Source organism: Danio rerio, chromosome 24 (genome assembly GCF_052040795.2).
Source record: "Danio rerio strain M-AB ecotype USA chromosome 24, GRCz13ab, whole genome shotgun sequence".
Taxonomy (NCBI): domain Eukaryota; kingdom Metazoa; phylum Chordata; class Actinopteri; order Cypriniformes; family Danionidae; genus Danio; species Danio rerio.
The window spans coordinates 23,915,399-23,933,067 of record NC_141044.1 but is presented as its reverse complement, the minus strand read 5'-3'; the positions used below and the strand labels follow the sequence as shown (position 1 = coordinate 23,933,067).

Here is a 17,669-nt window from a genome sequence, read left to right as displayed (position 1 = left end):
ATGTCCAAAATGTTGTTTAAAATTGGGACAGAGGGTTTTTATGGGGAGCCTTTTGGGTTGCCCTTTTCTCAATGTATTCACAGTCTAAAATTAATTAATGTTCTAAAGGACTCTGAAAATCAATCCAACACAACCATCTATGGGCTGAAAGGGGGAAAGAACTCAAAGCTTGTGAGTTTTCAGTAGCTTCATAAGCTTGTGGAGACTCTGAGCTTAATGCATTAAAACACAGCAGCCCTTTCCTCGCTTAGTAACATTGATTACTGTGCTCTCACATTTGTGGTGCTAAGTGAATCTGAGTGCAGATGGATGAAGGACGTGGTTCAGGGTAGAGAGAAGCTCTAAAAGGGTACGTAAACTCTGGGGGTGAATTATAAATGTGGAGAAGGACAAATCACGGTTCCTCACAGAACATTAGTGAAAAAAAAACCTTTGAAACTTTGACATACTAAATCAAGAAATAGAGAAAGGCGTTTGATGTAGGTTTTGCATAGTATTGTTTAAGGTTCAGCATTATTCAGCATCCTTCTCTGCTTATGATATACAATAGATGGTCTCAAGATTGAGTGACAGAGGCTGTCTTTACCTAATCCCTTCAAAAAGTCGACCCCTTCAGGATGAGAGTGTTGAAGGGATAAAGGGCAAAGGGAACCAAACAAACTGCCACTTGGAATGGACATTTGCATCACAAAGCAAACATGCAGATAGAAATATGACAGTGTGTCCAACTCTTTTACCCTTACATCTTTAATCCCCCCACCAAAGGTTCTTTAACAGGACTGATTTTGAACCTTTAATGTAGCAGCCATGATTGCTCTCATTGCGATTTTCCTTTTAGATATGCGTTTCTTTCATTTGAAATGCACCGACTGCATTCAAACTTGTGCATATTTGTTGCCTTTCCTTTGTATTTTATAAATTGTCCCTCTAAATGTCCCAGTAAAAATGGCCAGTGCCCCAGTAAATTATATGCAGGTGTATTAACTTAGAGTGGTCATCCCATAATAAATAAATTTTTCTCTGTTTTGGAACAGATTGCACAATAAAGTTTGTTTTCAAAGAAATGTATTGAGATTAACTAAAGACTTGATATCCTTCTCTTTGGCAGATTGGCATGGAGCATGTAGAGAAACAGGGAAACGCACCTCAGAATAGTAAAATTTGAGCGTGTGCAAGCAAACGATACTGTGATACTGATACTGTGTATGCTTTATCCCTACTGTTTTGCGTGAGGATTATTTATGCATTGTTTATTAAGTGAGGCTTATTTATTCCTGGTAAATCCCCTATAATTGACAATTAAAGGCTGTTATATTCTTAACAGAAAAATGAAATGAGAAACAAACAACAGTGATTCAGCACAAAAAAATATTTATTTCAAGACACAAAAATAAAGGTGCAACTGCATTAAATGAAAAATAAATCTTTGGAATCTTATTTAATAATAAAAAAATATGCAGTTACACATTGCTGAATAATAAGAGTCAAAATACATGTTTTGTACATACAAAAATTTGATAAAACAACAGCAATAGCCTATATAATTAAAATATAACAGCATGATAAAATCTTTTAGTGTTACTCAGCGATGTTTAAACAGAATTTTTAGAGATTATACACTCATTTACTATATGCCTGAAAAATAAGACATATAAATGCTCGAAAAATGGAATATTAACATACAAAAGTCAGCCAAATTGAGAATCAAAGTTGCTTTTATTTATATACTCAAAAGATAGCGGTACAGGAACCCAAATCCTTCACAGAATTATTGTGATATTCTACAGTGCTTCACGCAAATCTCGCACTGGAGCTTTTAAATATGGCGTCGGCGCCGTGGCGTTGCTGTGGTTACCATATGTGTGGCATTCTAAAAAAAGAATGTGTTCTAAAAGCGTCGGATGACGAAGAGAAGCAGCAGTAAGTGTCTGACCGTTGCTGGATATTGGCGGTATGTGAAGATTTTTTCTAAAAGTTTGATTTTAGGTTATATACAAGGGGATATTTTGGTTCAACTGGTTCAAGTTTTGTGCCCATGCCCCCCTAAACCCAACTTCATTTTATAACAGGTAAGTGACAGTGCCAAAATATCTCCATTAATACATTAAAGATATTTTTCGGTCACACTATACAATAAAGTTCATTAGTTAATGTTAATTAATGCATTTACTAGCATGAACAAACAATAAAAAATACATTTACTACAGTATTTGTTCATGTTAGTTAACATTAGTTAATGAAAATACAGTTGTTCATTGTTAATAGTTCATGTTAACTCACGATGCATTAACTAATGTCAACAAGCATGGACTTACATGTGTTGCAGTACATGTGTTGTATGTGTTTGTGAAATGCCTTAACTAATGAACCTTAGTAAAGTGTTACCTATTTTTCCTTATCAACATGCTTTAAACAAACACATTTCACGGTTCTGAAGACAACTGAAATAGTATGAATTAGTACTAGTAAAAGTAAAATTTCATTTAGCATGTTAAGTCACAAAGAAGTACATCTCATCCCACCCCAAATTTCTTCTCTATTTTTGATTTTCCTCACTAAACAATTACAGCACATTGACATGCCTTGCTTTTGTACTTTTTGTACTACATTTGTCAAAACAAAATGATAGATATGGCGTCCAAAAGACCTCTCATAAAAACAAATATTCCCCAAAAGTATGCCTTTCATTTGTGCTAGGTTTGTGCTGATTTGTGCCGCAAAACGAACGTTTGTGCTGGTTTGGGGTCTGATATATTAAGCATTATTTTTTTTGACTGTGACGTCACATCCCACCACATGTTGCTCTGATTACTTCAAATCAGCACAGGCCGTTTGTGCACAATTTGGGCCGTTAAAACAAACAATGTATCTGTTTTCCTTGTTTAGATATAAGTTAAATGTTTTAGAAGCCATTCTTCACCCTATTTCCTCTAAATTGCATCAAAACTGATTTCATTTATTTGTGCTCGATTTGTGCTGGTTTGTGCCATTAAAACAAACCTAGTTTCGTTGTTTAGATATAACCAAAATATTTATACAAAATATATTTATATTTATGTATATGAGTTATATATACGTAATATATTTATGTATATACATAAATACATATGTATATTTATGTTATGAGTCGCGACGTCACTCTCAACCACATTATTTCCTTTAAAAAATCCTTCAACTGAACACCAATCCTCTGAACCTGTATCCTTCACTCAGATAAAATTAGTTACCATTTTAAAAAATTCTGTTTTTGGTAATCAGTTAAAGGGCCATGAAACCCCCCGTTTCAGCAGGATGTTTTCACACCCAGTTTAGAAAAAGTCAGGAAAGTGAGAGTGTCTGTTTGGGTGGGAGTGTTGGGGGAAGGAAAATGGGCAGGGTTTGGATAAAAATGGGAGTTGCCATTTGGGCACGCGCTGCGAACCGAGTAAAAACTAACACACACTCAGAGGAGAAAGACAGTGTTTAATGACGGTGAAATGTTTGATACCGCACATCGTATAAGAGAAAAAAAGCCTCTGCATTTATCTGTAAATCAGATGGACTCAGTAGGTCAAAAAGCTGTGTGTGTAGACTATTATGTCACAAAATGCGACGAAAATTCAACATGACGGTCGGCAAAAGTTTGCCTACAGTGTTCATGTGTTTACACACAGAGAGCAGCATTTACAGCAGGTCTTTCAATATTGTAGTGATATTAACGTACTTTAAACTAAGTAACTTAAAAAAATCATTTTGACTAAGGTCTGTCTTTAAACATTGAAAGAGTACTGCTGACCATACAAACTATAACTTTGCATCTAAATGAACAAAGAAAGGGTGATGATTGCACACACTTAACAAATCTGTAGACAGGACAATCACCACATACTGGAGCTGCGTCTTTTCTTAAAGGAGTTGAGCAGCAAATCCGGATCTCACCATTGATGAGAAATGCTCTTGAGTAAAAATATGGTATGACGTGTGTTGTCTCTCTGCCATCTGAACACTGTTTCAGGTACAGTCAAAGAAAGCTAGCATACATATTAATGAAGTTGCAGCGCATACACAATGGAGCGCGCTGATTAGTTTGAACCAAGCCTTACTCATGAATGAATGTGTAATGGCCTCAAAAGGATTATAAATGTTTTATTTTATTTTTAATGCCTGTATTTTATTTGTGGTTTATATATAAATCTGAATAAGTTGGAGAGGACAGCGTACAGGGATGCATTTGTGCATCGTTGAGGGCGCTGTGAGAAAAGAGACATTGTGTGTTCATAAGAGAAGAAGAGTCAGTTAAGTGATGCAGTCTGTAAGTGAACTGTTCTTGTAAATTAATCGTTGTTGTTGTTCAGTCCCGAATCGTCACAGAAAAAAGAGAAAAAAAGACCGGGGCAAATAAATCTACAGAAAATCAAAAGGCTGTGCTATTCAGTGTTCAAGGGGGCAACATAAAACTGGTGTTTCTGCTCGGTTTGTGACAAATTTCGGGGAGAGAAATCGTCGCGAGGGACGGAGCTCTGACTGCTGTACTAGAGAGTCGCGAGCCGCGCGTGCAGCGAGAAGAGCCGCGAGCCGCTGAAAGAGGACGGCAAAACAGCCGAAGTAAACTGGGTTACGTGAGTTATATGAGACTCCCCAGAGGCTAGTCATAATGTTGCCTGTTTGGGAAGCTACACTGGATGAAATTGAAAGTAAAATATTCGAGTTATCTGCCTCACAACTGACAAGAATGTGTGAAATGCTAAAGCTTAGTGAGAGGGAGGAAGAGATGCACACGCCCCGCACATTAAGGAGACGCACTGTACAGTATTTGGAAGAAGATGAGATAGTGTCACTTGAAGATGAGGGATTGTCTATACTGTTAGACACAAAAGAGAAAATCGATTGCTTGAAAAATGATGGTGTGGAGGAAACAGACAACTCATCCAGCACTGAACGTGAAACAAGTGACGAGGTCACTCTAAGCCGAAAAGTCCTAGAGCACCACCCTGAGGCTGAAAGTGAACAGAAAAACAAGTGAGAATAACAACAACAGAATCAGAGCATGTTAAAACAAACAGAAAAATCCAAAAACGGCCCGTATCAGGAGAAAATGTTCAAATTTTACATCCAGTGTTTAAAAAAGAACTAAAAGTAAAATTAAAATTAAATTTTGCCAGCTTGGACAGATTCACAAAGCCCAGAACAGGGGTTATGAGGAAGCAGAAATCATTGAGGCAGTCATTCACGCCATTATTCCAGGGGTCAGTTTGCGAAGTTACCTGGAGAGTAGAACTGATCTAACACTGCCTGCGTTAAAACAAATTCTTAGAGCACACTTCATAGAAAAGGATGTGACAGAGCTGTATCATTCCCTTACATGTGCAGTGCAAGACCCCAAAGAAACACCAATTCAGTTTCTTGTTCGTGTAATGGATCTCAGACAGAGGATTCTGGCTGCATCTGAAAATGTAAAAACTGGGTTAAGATACAACCATGAACTAATCCAAAATCAGTTCTTGCAGATAGTCCTGACAGGCCTTCATGATGACAGCATACGTGCAGACTTAAAACCCTACCTTGGAAACCCACTGATGGAAGATGAAGTGCTGCTGGAGAGAATGAATATGTCGTATAGTCTGGAGCTTGAAAGAAAATCTAAATTTTCAAACACACGGCCCAAGACTGTTAAAGTTGCCATCGTCTTTGAGGGGGAACAGAAACATGTTGATCAGGATAATAGTATAAACTTAAAAAAAGTAAAGACCCCAAAACCCAACAGCCGGATGGAGAAATTAGATGCGAGGGACTAAGTGATCTGTGAAGCAATTCAGAACTTAACTACTCAAGTAGCCAGTCTTGCGCAGATATCACGACCGCAAATGGTCAGAGGTGACAATCAGAGATTTAACCGCAGACAATCTTCACCTTTACAAGCCGAATCAGAAAACGATGTACCCAGTGTGAGCAAACCAACCCTGAAGGGAGGTGTGAACATTGTTATAAATGTGGCAGTAGTGAGCACTAGGCAGCAGGTTGTAGAAGACGCACAGTAAACAATGCAACATGCAGTAAGATTGAGGTCACCTCAGACAAAATGGCAGGTTTGTCCGGAACTCACTCACCTGGAGGGCCATGGTAAGCCAAACAAGAGAAAGCAGCCAGTCTAGTGGGGCGCAGGTGCCTGGTTCAGTGTGCACTAGATGGTGTTAATACATCAGTGCTCTGGGACACAGGGTCACAAGTGTCAGTATTGAGCTCAGAGTGGAAGGAGAGACACCTACCTGATGCAGTGGTGAGACCAGTTGAAGAGCTGCTTCAGGATGGTGAACTTAGGCCCCGTTTACACTAATGCGTTTTCGTTTTAAAACGCACAAGTTTTGCTACGGTTACGCCATCCATCCACACTACGCCGGAGTTTTCAAGCGCCGAAAACGGAGTGTTTAGAAAACGCTGTAGAGGCCATTTTCATTCTAAAACGCTGGTGCTCCGTCTTAGTGTGGATGGGGAAAACGGAGACATCTGAAAACGAAGGCGGGGCTGAAGACATTCGCATCTGATTGGGGCTTTTTCTCAATATTAAGTAGCTTACACACACAGTTCAGTCTCGCATACTCTCCCTGTAAGTTTGGACTTCGCAAGTGAAAACAGACCCTCGAGGACATGTCCGGTAAATCTTCAAAGGGAACAGTGTACTTTATAACCTTATTCACATCATCCTAGCTACGTTGTTTCACTTTCTCAACAATAATCTTAATAATAGCCATCTTAATAATTAATAATAGCCATTATAAAAGTATAACGCACAAAAAGTTTATACAATATAGGAAATAAAGGCAAGCGATCCGTCAATATATAGAATGTACGTGGTTAAATTAATTATTTACTTATCTTTGCGCTCAGCCAAAACACGTTACCTGTGAACAAGTAATCGATTCAAAAGACCAAAGTCGGGGAGTATGTCGTTAGATATAGACAACAGCTCTCATCTGGGTAGAAATGCTGCAGCGCTTGCCCGAGAGTTTTTGTGTGGTCACGTGATGTGCGTTTTCAGCATTTTGGTGTGGACGGAGAGCAGTTCAGAAACTAAAACGCACTAGTGTAAACAGGGCCTTAGTCTGACAGCAGCCAACGGGACAAATATTCCATATGAGGGCTGAATGGAGGTAAAGTTTTGTCTGTCTGTAGACACTGAGGCTGGAGATAAAAAAACAACGTTTTATTGCAAGAAACCAATTATTGCTTTTAACGTAATTGAAGAAGTGGTCCAAACCAACACTACCCAGCAGGTTCCTTCTAGTTTTCGTGTCAGCACATTGAGCTCATCTCTAGAGCTTACCCCCAGAAAAGCGAAAGCAGTACTATCACTCCTCAAGAAACGCAGGAATAGCAGTGACTGCCATCGAGTAAGACTGGGACAAAAACCCATGGTCCTTCCTAGACATGAGAGGGTGAATGTCAATTGTAGAAGAGGGAACACGACAGGTGACTTGGGGGCACAAGTAATGTTAGAACCCAATCCAGAACTGCGCTGGCCCACAGGGATAAGGATCAACAAACAGGTCATTCAGGGGCCTCTGGAGGATGGTGACAGTCTCACAGTGATAGTTGAAAACACCACAGATGAGGATGTGATTCTCCCTGGACGGACAGTCCTGGGGTGGCTCCATGCAGTGGATGCTATACACCATATGGAAGTAAAATCACTGCCCTCAGCTGAATCCCTATCGCCACAGACACTAAATGACAGAGATGTATTTCCGAAGGGTGAAGAGTGGGACCCTTCTGTAGATCTCAGCCACTTATCAGGAGACCAAAAAGAACGTGTCAGACAGCTGCTAAGAGAAAATGCTGGGGTGTTTGCCAAAGATGTCTGGGACACTGGCTGTATACAAGGCCTAAAGATGGACATTCATTTGAAAGATGATATCCCAGTCCGGAAAACATACAACGCTATCCCAAGACCTCTGTATCAAGAGGTAAAGACTCACATACAGACTTTGCTTAGTCAGGGTTGTATCCAAAAATCCACATCTTAGTATCAAGGTATCAAGCTCAGACCAACAAAGTGTGACTTTTTCAAGCGAGAGGTATGCTATGTTGGTCGTGTCATCTCTAAACAGGGCTACAGCATGAACCCAAAGGAAATTGAGGCTGTGCAGGCATTGAAAAGGGAAAGACCCAGCACTGTAAGAGAGGTGAGAAAACTCATGGGATTCCTGGGATATTATCATTCATACATTGTCATCATACTTTATATGAACTATTGAAAAAAAGTGAAGTGAAAAAAAAGAAAATAGCCGGAAAGAGAGGCAGTTTTCCCTCGCAAGCACCTCCATCACAACCAGTAGATAGGACAGGGATACATCGGGAAGCACTGGAGAAACTCATTGCTGTGCTGTCGAGCCCACCTATTATGGCCTACCCAGACTTTGAAAATCCATTAGTCCTTCATGTGGATGCCTCTGAGGAAGGGCTAGGAGCAGTGCTCTACCAACGGCAAGAAGGCAAGCTTAGGGTAGTGGGTTACGGGTCTCGGACACTGACCCCCACTGAAAGGAATTATAAGCTGCACTCTGGAAAGCTGGAATTCCTGGGTCTAAAGTGGGCAATTACAGAGCGTTTCCGGGATTACCTGTTTCATGCGCCACAGTTCACCCTTTACAGTGATAACAACCCACTAACGTATGTCATGAAAACGGCTAAACTGAATGCGACAGGTCAGTGATGGCTATCAGAGTTGGCAGACTATCGGTTTACCCTAAAATACCGACCTGGAACAGCAAACCGGGATGCTGATTTCCTGTCACGGAGACCAATGCCTATTGAAGCTACAATCAGAGATTGTACCCAAGTATGTGAGCCCAAAGTTCTGGGATCAGTCAGTAAAGCCCTGAAAGTACGTCGGGGAGAACTGGACTGGATATCTGCAATTTCATGCACTATAGATGTCTTACCAGCAGATCTGAAGGGCATAGCTTTGATTGGACAACAACTAACACCGCAGGATATCACAAGTGCCCAGAAGAGTGACCCAGTTGTCAGCCGAGTACTCGAACTGAAACAGAAACAACTCTACCTGAAACACAAAGATAAACTAAAGGAACCAGAAGAGGTGAGACGACTGCTGAAGGAGTGGCACCGCCTTCAAATTAATGAGAAGGGCATCATACAAAGGAAAATTGTGACCAGAACTCAATTAGTGATTTCAGAGAGCTTGAAAAGTATGGTTTACAAGTATTTACATGAGGATATGGCTCACCTCGGCACTGATCGTATGGTGGCGGCAGCTTGTGCACTTTTTTTCTGGCCTAAAATGAGAGAAGAGATGGAACATCACGTCATGAGAGTATGTCAATGTCTCAGACAAAAGAGGCCAAACCGAATCACGAGAACACCAATTCAGAGCAATGAAACAACAGCTCCATTCAGGATGGTCTCTATTGACTACCTACACCTAGAGAAAAGTAGAGGAGGGGCCGAGTATATCCTGTGATCATAGACCACTTTTCAAAGTTTGCCCAGGCAAATGCCACCAAAAACAAATCCAGTAAAAGAGCAGCCCGCAAAATCTTTGATGAAGTATTCATACGTTGTGGTTTTCCGGCAAAAATCCACCATGACCAGGGAAGGGAGTTCAAGAACAGTTTGTTTGAAAAACTGCAGAGTTACTTTGGGATCAGACATTCACGAACAACTCCCTATACCATCCTCAAGCAAACCCAGTAGAAAGGTTCAACAGGACATTGTTGGGGATGTTAAGTACACTAGCTGAGAAAGAGAAGTCGAATTGGGCAGAACATCTCAACAAAGTTGTCCATGCTTATAATTATTCTGTGCATAAGTCAACCGGATTTTCCCCATTTGTTTATCTTTTCGGTCGAGAACCAGTTCTCCCAATTGATCAGATTTTCGCCACAAAGCAGAGCAAGACTGCTAAGACTCTTGCTGACTATGCTAAAAGATGGAAAATTTCCATACGTAAAGCATATGAAATTACAATGAGGAACATGAAAAAAGCTGCTGCAAAGGGGCAGAGAAACCGGACAACCGGAAGGCATGGTTCTATGTTGGAGTTCTATGTTGGAGCCTGGTGATCATGTTCTAGTCAGGTACCTGTCGGAAAGAGGTGGCCGAGGAAAACTGCGAGCTTACTGGGAAAAGCAAACGTATGTGGTGAAGGAAAAGAGAGGAGTGGATGACCCTGTGTATGTAATAGAGGCTCTGGATGGAATTGGAAAGGAAAGAATGTTGCACAGGAACCTTCTTCTGCCCTACCCTTACCTGATCGATAAACACACAGTAGATAGCAACCTGATGGAGAGAAAAGGACCTCAGAGATATAGGTCAAAACGGGAAACACAGCTACAACAAAAGGCTAACCAGGAGGACACCAGCAGCTCAAGTGGCGAGGAGTATGACTTGTGGACTCCAAATCAGAGAACATGCACTTACCTCAATCCATATGCAGTCGAATTCCATCCTAGAATGAGAGAGAAACCAAAGTCCTGTAAAGGAAGTAGATGCTAATAGAGACATGCATGAACCAACAAATATACCTGCTTTGGAGAGGCATCTTGATGAATCTGATGTGGAAGTGTCTGAAGATCTTAAGAGAGCACGAGAAGAGGGATCTGTTGGAGGTAGTGAGCAGGAAGATGGTGAACCAGCTGTGGAACAGCAGAGTACTTCTGCAAGAACCAGGTATCCAAGGAGCATTTAAACATATGACACCTTGGGCGAACCATTACTCAGACCAGTGAGGCTGAGTAATCTCAGTGCAAACCTGGATGCAGAAGCTGGTTGTGCACTTCAACTGAACACCAATCCTCTGAACCTGTATCCTTCACTCAGATAAAATTAGTTACCATTTTAAAAAATTCTGTTTTTGGTAATCAGTTAAAGGGCCATGAAACCCCCTCGTTTCAGCAGGGTGTTTTCACACCTCTACTTTGGAAAAAGTCAGAAAAGTGGGCGTGTCCAGCTCTGTTTAGGGGGGAGTGTCGGAGGAATTAAAGTGGGAGGGTGTGGGAGTGTCTATTTGGGCACGCGTGAGTTTCGGAGTCAAAATACACACACAGGAGAAAGTGATGGTGTTTAACCTACATGGACATCTGTAGTCGAATTATTTGCCAAATTATTAAATGTTGGACTTTAACTGCAGTTTGGCTCTTTGATTCAGGGAATTCATTCATGCCCCTCGCGACAAACAAGATATTTGATACGAGGAACTGCTCTAAGCATGTTCTTTTCATGCAATGTTTGATACCGCACGGCGAATGAGAGAAAAAAAACCTCCGCATTTCCCGAAAACTTAGATGCTCTCGGCAGGTAGCATCAGAAAGCCGCGTGTGTTATTCCGGTCACAAAATGCGGTAAAAACCCTACACGAGGTTAAAGTTTGGTTGTGGTTCTAACATGTTTACACTCGGTGCAATAGTTAACTTAGTTCGATACGAACAAACAGAATAAACAAAGAGCACTGGTCGCTCACTTACCAAATCTGTAGAGACAGGACAATCACCAGCAACTAGAGCCGCGTCTTTATGAAGAGAAGACTACAAGCGAATCCGGATCTCAGCGTTTTCAGATGAGAACAGCTCTCAGGTAAACAATAATCCTCCTTAGACACGTAAGTTATTGTTGTCGAGCGTCGCGTACACTGTTAATCCACATGTGACTCCAGATGAGCTCTCACAGAGAGAAAATGAAAACAAAACTTATCGCAGCAGACTATAAAAGAAACACTTCACGCTTGTTTTTCCAACACAACGTAGCGTTTCTGTCGTGTAAACACGGTGACACTAATGAATATTAATGAAGTTGCACAATAGAGCGCGCTGATTGGTTTGAACCAAGCCTTACTCATGCATTAATGCATCACACTGTAAGACGTAATAAGACACACTCTGGCACAGACGTCCAGTCTGCACGCTGGAATACAACGCTATTATGTCATGACCGTGACGCAGCTTCAAAAATTAGTTTCAAACCAGAAGTACGAATTTGCTTAAAATAACGCAAAAACAACCAATTTACACTTTTTAGTGAAATATAGGTGTCCTAATAGTGTTTTTAGCAGTGTGGTACACATATACGACTGTCAACAGCTCAAATGGCCTCAAAAGGATTATAAATGTTTATAAATGAGAGGACAGCGTACACGGATGCATGTGTGCACCGTTGAGGGCACTGTGAGAAAAGAGACATTGTGTGTTCATAAGAGAAGAAGAGTCAGATAAGTGATTTAGTCTGTAAGTGAACCGTTCTTGTAAATGAATCGTTGTTGTTCAGTCCCGAATCGTCCAAGAAAAAAAGAGAAAAAAAGACAGGGGCAAATAAATCTACAGAAAATCAAAAGGCTGTCCTATTCATTGTTCAAGGGGGCAACAAATGCAACACACTCAGAGACGGGACTGATGAGTTGGCATTTCGCTGGTGATCTAAAGGAGCATTTTCTACAAAGAGCAGAATTCCCTAAGAGAGCACATGGTCGTGCAGCGCGTCTTTTTAAAGATGTCGTTTTGACGTGCGTTTCTAGATGCGGTGGTTTTGTCGCCCCGGATGACAGGCACGAGTATTGTGTCACATGCTTGGGGTTCAACACGTTGATGTGGTTCTTGCGGACAGTTCTTGCCTGCATTGGGATGGCTTGACTGTTGCGCAACTGAGGTCGCGGTGAGCTCTTTTATTTGGGCAAGTCACCCCTTCTGCTCCCTGCCACGCGGTTAGCACTCGGGCAGGCCTGAGGGTTACAGTGGGGGCTAATCTGTTGCCTTTGGGCACTGCGGACCCCTCGCTCCTTGTCACTGGGCTCTGTTTCTGCTTTGAGTGTGAGCGCTGGTCCATCCTCCGGGCTGACTGCGCTTTCATAAGATGACATAGGGGAAGTGATGTCAAGCGCTCCATCGGAGGGCGGGTTGACATGCTCCGAGGAAGACTCGGACCCCCTGCCACCCTCCGGGATTGTCTTAATGGTTACGGATCCAGAATCGGACATGTTAGCAGTGTTATCCCGGGCTGCTTTGGCCATGGGGCTGGAGATGGCATGTCTACCAGAACCGCAGCCGGACTGCTTAGACGGGTGCTACGTGGGGGTGAAGAAAAAGGTGAAGCCTTCTAGATCCCCCGTTCCCTTCTTCCTGGAGGTACACAAAGATGGAGGGCACCTTTTTCTGCCCGGTCCTCGTGCGCTTCCGCTCTCACCTCCCTCGATGACGGAGCAGCCAGGGGATATAAGGCAATTCCCCAGGTGGAACGTGCTAGCCGTAACTCCCTTCCAAGGTGTGCAGGTTATTTGAGTCTCTTATGGCCAGAGCCTACACTGCTGCGGGCCCGGCTGCCTCTGCTCTGCACGCTATGACCACCTATCAACGCTACCAAGCCGAGAAGCTGGCCGAAATGCAGAAGGGAGGTTCTCTCTTGGGCTTGCTGCATGAGCTCCGCATGGCAACCGATTATGCTCTCATAACCACCAAATAGACCTCAGGGCCAGTGGCAGCCAAATTTCCAAAAGAGCAGTTTCCTCTCTCTCCGGATGCGCAAACCCGAGCACTGCCAGTCTGGGACGCACCGCCTTACAGCTTGCAGTGCCGGGACCCTTCGCCTCAGGCCCTCGGAGTGCAGCAGAATGGACTTCTTTCTTACACTCCGGGAGGAAGGTAAGAGAAATTCTCTTATTTTCAGCTCTTCCTTGGGACGCACTGCTTCCTGGGATAAGCACTCCCATCTTGAGCTGCCCCTCTGCTGGCATGGCAGCGATCGCTCCGATGGTGCCATTAGCGCGCGCTCTGCTGGCCTGGTTAGCGCTGCTCAGCACATCGCGGTGGCTCATACGGACAGTTAGACTCAGCTATGCGTTTCAGTTCGCTATTCGCCCTCCCAAGTTCACGGGTGTCCTTTTCAAGAGGGATGCTCACGCAGAAACGCTTGCTTCAGAACGTCTGTCCACAGGATTGGTTTGCAGCCATAGACCTGAAGGACGCACATTTTCACGTCTCTATTCTTCCACGCCACCTCTTTTTTCTACGGTTTGCATTCGAAAGACGAATGCACTGGCTCACAGCTGGCCATCGGGCATGCGCAAGTATGCATTTTCCCCAGTGAGCCTAATCGCACAAACTTTGTGCAAAGTCAGGGAGGACGAGGAGCAGGTCTTGTTCGTTGCGCCCCTCTGGCCCAAAATGACCCGGGTTTCAGAGGAGCTCACACTCCTCGTGGTGGCCCTTCTTTTGCGCATTCCCCTAAAAGAGGACCTCCTCTCTCAGGGACAGGGCACTATCTGGCAACCATACCCAGATCTCTGGACCCTCCACATGTGGTCCAAAGACAGAGCGCGAAAGACTTAGGTGACTTATCGGCTGCGGTACTTAACACCATCACTCAGGCTAGAGCACCCTCTACGAGGCATGCCTACGCCCTGAAGTGCAGTCTATTCTCTGAGTAGTGCGCTTCTCCCCGAGAAGACCCCCGAACTTGCCAGATTAGCATTGTGTTATCCCTCCTTCAGGATAAGCTGGAGCGTAGGCTGTCACCCTCCACACTGCAGGTTTACGTGGCTGGAATCTCTGCTCATCAGAACGCGGTGGATGGAAACAAGGTTATTATAGTTAACTAAAATGAACAAAAAAACTAAAACTAAAATTTAAAATAATTTTCGTTAACTGAAATAAAAATTAAAATGAAAGTTTTTCAAAAAACTAGAACTAACTGAAACTGTATTGTGCACATACAAAACTAACTGAAACTAACTAAAATTATTGCAAAAACCTCCTTTGCTTTCGACTTTGTAAATGCATTTAATACATAATCCTACTGCAAGCCTTTTAGAAATAAATATAATCCGCGCTGCAGGTGTTTGTGTTTGTACCTTTCGCTCCCCAGGGTCTGTAGTCCTGCTGCCATTAGCCAGATTGAGCCGGCTCTCCTCATCCTTGCTGTTGCTCCTGTGACAAAAACAATGCATGGACACGACAGCAGCATGGTGACAGCATTAAATACAGATACTGTAACAGACTTTATTTGATTCTGTGATGTGTACATTTCTGAAGTTTAGTATGTAAGTGTGTGCAATGCGTTTTGCCCCTAAGAGTTTGCCGTAGCTGGGTTTATGCGCACAGGAACTGTAGGTACTGAGAAGTGTGAGAGAAAACTGTTCAGAATAAATGAGAGTTTGGAAGAGTTCAGTCGCCCCCTGTTTGTTGTTTTGTATGTTTCAGTGTTTAGGTGGACCCTGTGCAAACGCTCGGTTACATTGGTAGCAGCAGTGTTACGACGGGTGTTTAATTAGTTTAGTTTGAAAAAGTTCATAGCTAAGTTATCTCGCGCGAGTTCAAAGTGGACCCGGCCGTCATGTGGGGTAAAAAAGAGGATGACTTTTATCCGGGACGGGGCCGTGACAAGAATAACACAGGTGAGAATTGAGTTACCCCCGCCGTTCTCCGGTGATGAAAAGCAGAGCTTTCTATGTTGGCCTGGCAGTTTGAGGTCATCGTCAGAGCGCTCACTGAAGGGGATGGCATTACATCATATAATTATGAACTGGCGCGAATTTTGCAGACGCGGCTGAGCAGCGCGGCCTTTCTATTGTGGGACAGCCTTCCTCAGACTGTGCAGGCTGATTATACAGCGACTAAAAAGAGACTAAAGGAGGCTTTCGGGCAGCGGCATTTCATGGATCGCTTCAGAGCTAGCCTATCAGCCTGCCCTCGCGGCCCGCGGGAAAGTTTGGAAGTGTATGCTGCAGAGATTAGCAGGCTGGTGGACGAGGCTTTTCCTGAATATGGCGACAGGGTTCAGAGAGAGGAAAAATTTCGCCGTTTTCTCGCTGCCTTGGATCCTGTGCTCAGAACTAAGTGCCATGAACAAGGAGCCACAGATTTGGAGGAGGCTGTGATAATAACAGGTCAGTGTGAAAATGCTAGGGATGCAATAAAAACTGATTACATGACTTTTAATGCTGCTGGAAATGCTGCTGATGGAGGAGTTGTGGCTGCTGTGTATTCTGTCACTGATAATGGAGAATTATACAGAGCTATGGAACAGTTGACAGAGGAAATGAGAGATCTGAAAACGGATTTAGGGCGTTTGGGCGATGAGAATCGAAAATTAAAAGCCGCAATGTGCACTAGGCCAGTGGACGAATGGAATGAACGTGGTGTTCAATCTGATGTAAAGTGCAAGTGTGTTTGTGGGGGGACGAGGATGCCAGTCACGTTTCTTTACTGGCTCTCGTAGAGGCCGGTCACCTGAGAGAACAATATTCCAGCACTGTGAGGAGCGCACGTCAGGTTTGGATGTTCGTATCTATAAAAACTCTTCCTCTCCTGCTTTGTCTCATATAAGACACAGCCCCAGCCCAGCTTTTCGCAGAGGATATGAGGAGGATTCAAGGAAACGAGGAGTACGTTTTCTGTCACCTGGCAGAGTGGAGCACCGCAGCCAGTCGGGAAACGACATGTAGCTGATGTTGCGGTCCAAACACCAGCTATAACAATGAGAGGCCTTCATATTGATAATGTTGATGACTGTAACTTTGTGTCGAATGTTGAAAATACTGGCCAGAAACTGTTAATGTCATACGTGAAAGGAGTGATTGAAGGTGTGGAGGTGCAAATGTTAGTGGACTCTGGCTCCAGTGTGTCGCTTATGAGTTCAGATTTTGGTATGTCAATTCCCACACTTCGTATTCGCCCACTGAGAAAAGACTATGTGTCGGCCCACGCCGTGAATGGACAAATGCTAAATACACTGGGCACTATTACGGTCACATTTCAGCTGGAAAATGAGTCATGGCCGCATGTTTTTCATGTGCTAAGGGAAAGCACACAGACTGTGCTTTTAGGCTGGGACTTTCTGTTGAAAAATCATGCTTTGCTAGACATCAGCCATGCTAAACTTCAATTGTGGAACATTACAGTTCCCTTACTTACCAGCAAAGACTTTGTACCAACATGTTGCAATGTTTCAATGTCCCAATTTTATCCTCCTTACACTGGCTGCCTGTTAAGTTTCGTATTGAATTTAAAATATTACTTCTCACCTATAAAGCTCTAAATAATCTAGCTCCTGTTTATCTAACCAACCTTCTGTCTCGCTACAATCCAGCTCGCTCTTTAAGATCTCAAAACTCAGGGCTTCTGGTAGTTCCTAGAATAGCAAAGTCGAGTAAGGGAGGTAGAGCCTTCTCCTTAATGGCTCCTAAACTCTGGAATAGTCTTCCAGATAATGTCCGAGGCTCAGACACACTCTCTCAGTTCAAAACTAGATTAAAGACCTGTTTAGTAAAGCATACACTCAATGCATCACTTAGTGGGTTTCCACACAAGTTTCTACATCTTGTTTATATTAACTATGAACAGCAGCTACGCTAATTATTCTCTTTATTCTCCATTTCCACCTTGGGATTCTCATCCCGAGGTCCTCAGATTATGCAGAGTCACTGATTGGACCCTAGACCAGTGACGAGATGATCACAAGGTGTCCATATCCGGGACCAGGCCGTATCCTGAGCTGCTGCTGCGCTGTTGGTCATGGGGAGTGGAGAGCATGAGACTCATTCCAGTGACGCTCCAGGGACAGACGAGTCTTCGCTGAGGCCAGCTTCCAGCCTCCACTGCTGAGACTGCAGCTCTGCACAAGACTTTTGGCCAGCGGAGAAATTAAAATGGTCGTGTCAAACTGAGTCTGGTTCTCTCAAGATTTTTTTT

General features: G+C 43.2%; 2 protein-coding genes across 8 annotated transcripts in view; both read left to right on the top strand.

Annotated features, from left to right (window-relative positions):
• The window catches only part of vipr1b (vasoactive intestinal peptide receptor 1b), a 738,286-nt gene that overhangs the window by 561,727 nt on the left and 158,890 nt on the right, over positions 1-17,669 (top strand). The window lies entirely within an intron of this gene.
• LOC141380671 (uncharacterized) lies at positions 1,868-17,644 on the top strand. Of its 3 annotated transcripts, none has more exons than XR_015524935.1 (2): positions 1,868-1,951; positions 5,487-5,740. XR_015524935.1 is itself a non-coding variant. In XM_087309537.1 (2 exons), exon 2 carries the CDS (start codon positions 15,427-15,429, stop codon positions 16,195-16,197), a length of 771 nt encoding a protein of 256 aa, XP_087165663.1. In that variant the 5' UTR covers positions 1,917-1,951; positions 14,815-15,426; the 3' UTR covers positions 16,198-17,644. The 3 variants fall into 3 exon arrangements, 1 of the variants encoding a protein (XP_087165663.1); XR_015524934.1 differs by having other exon boundaries at positions 1,900-1,951; positions 5,478-5,740; XM_087309537.1 differs by lacking the exon at positions 5,487-5,740 and adding an exon at positions 14,815-17,644 and having other exon boundaries at positions 1,917-1,951.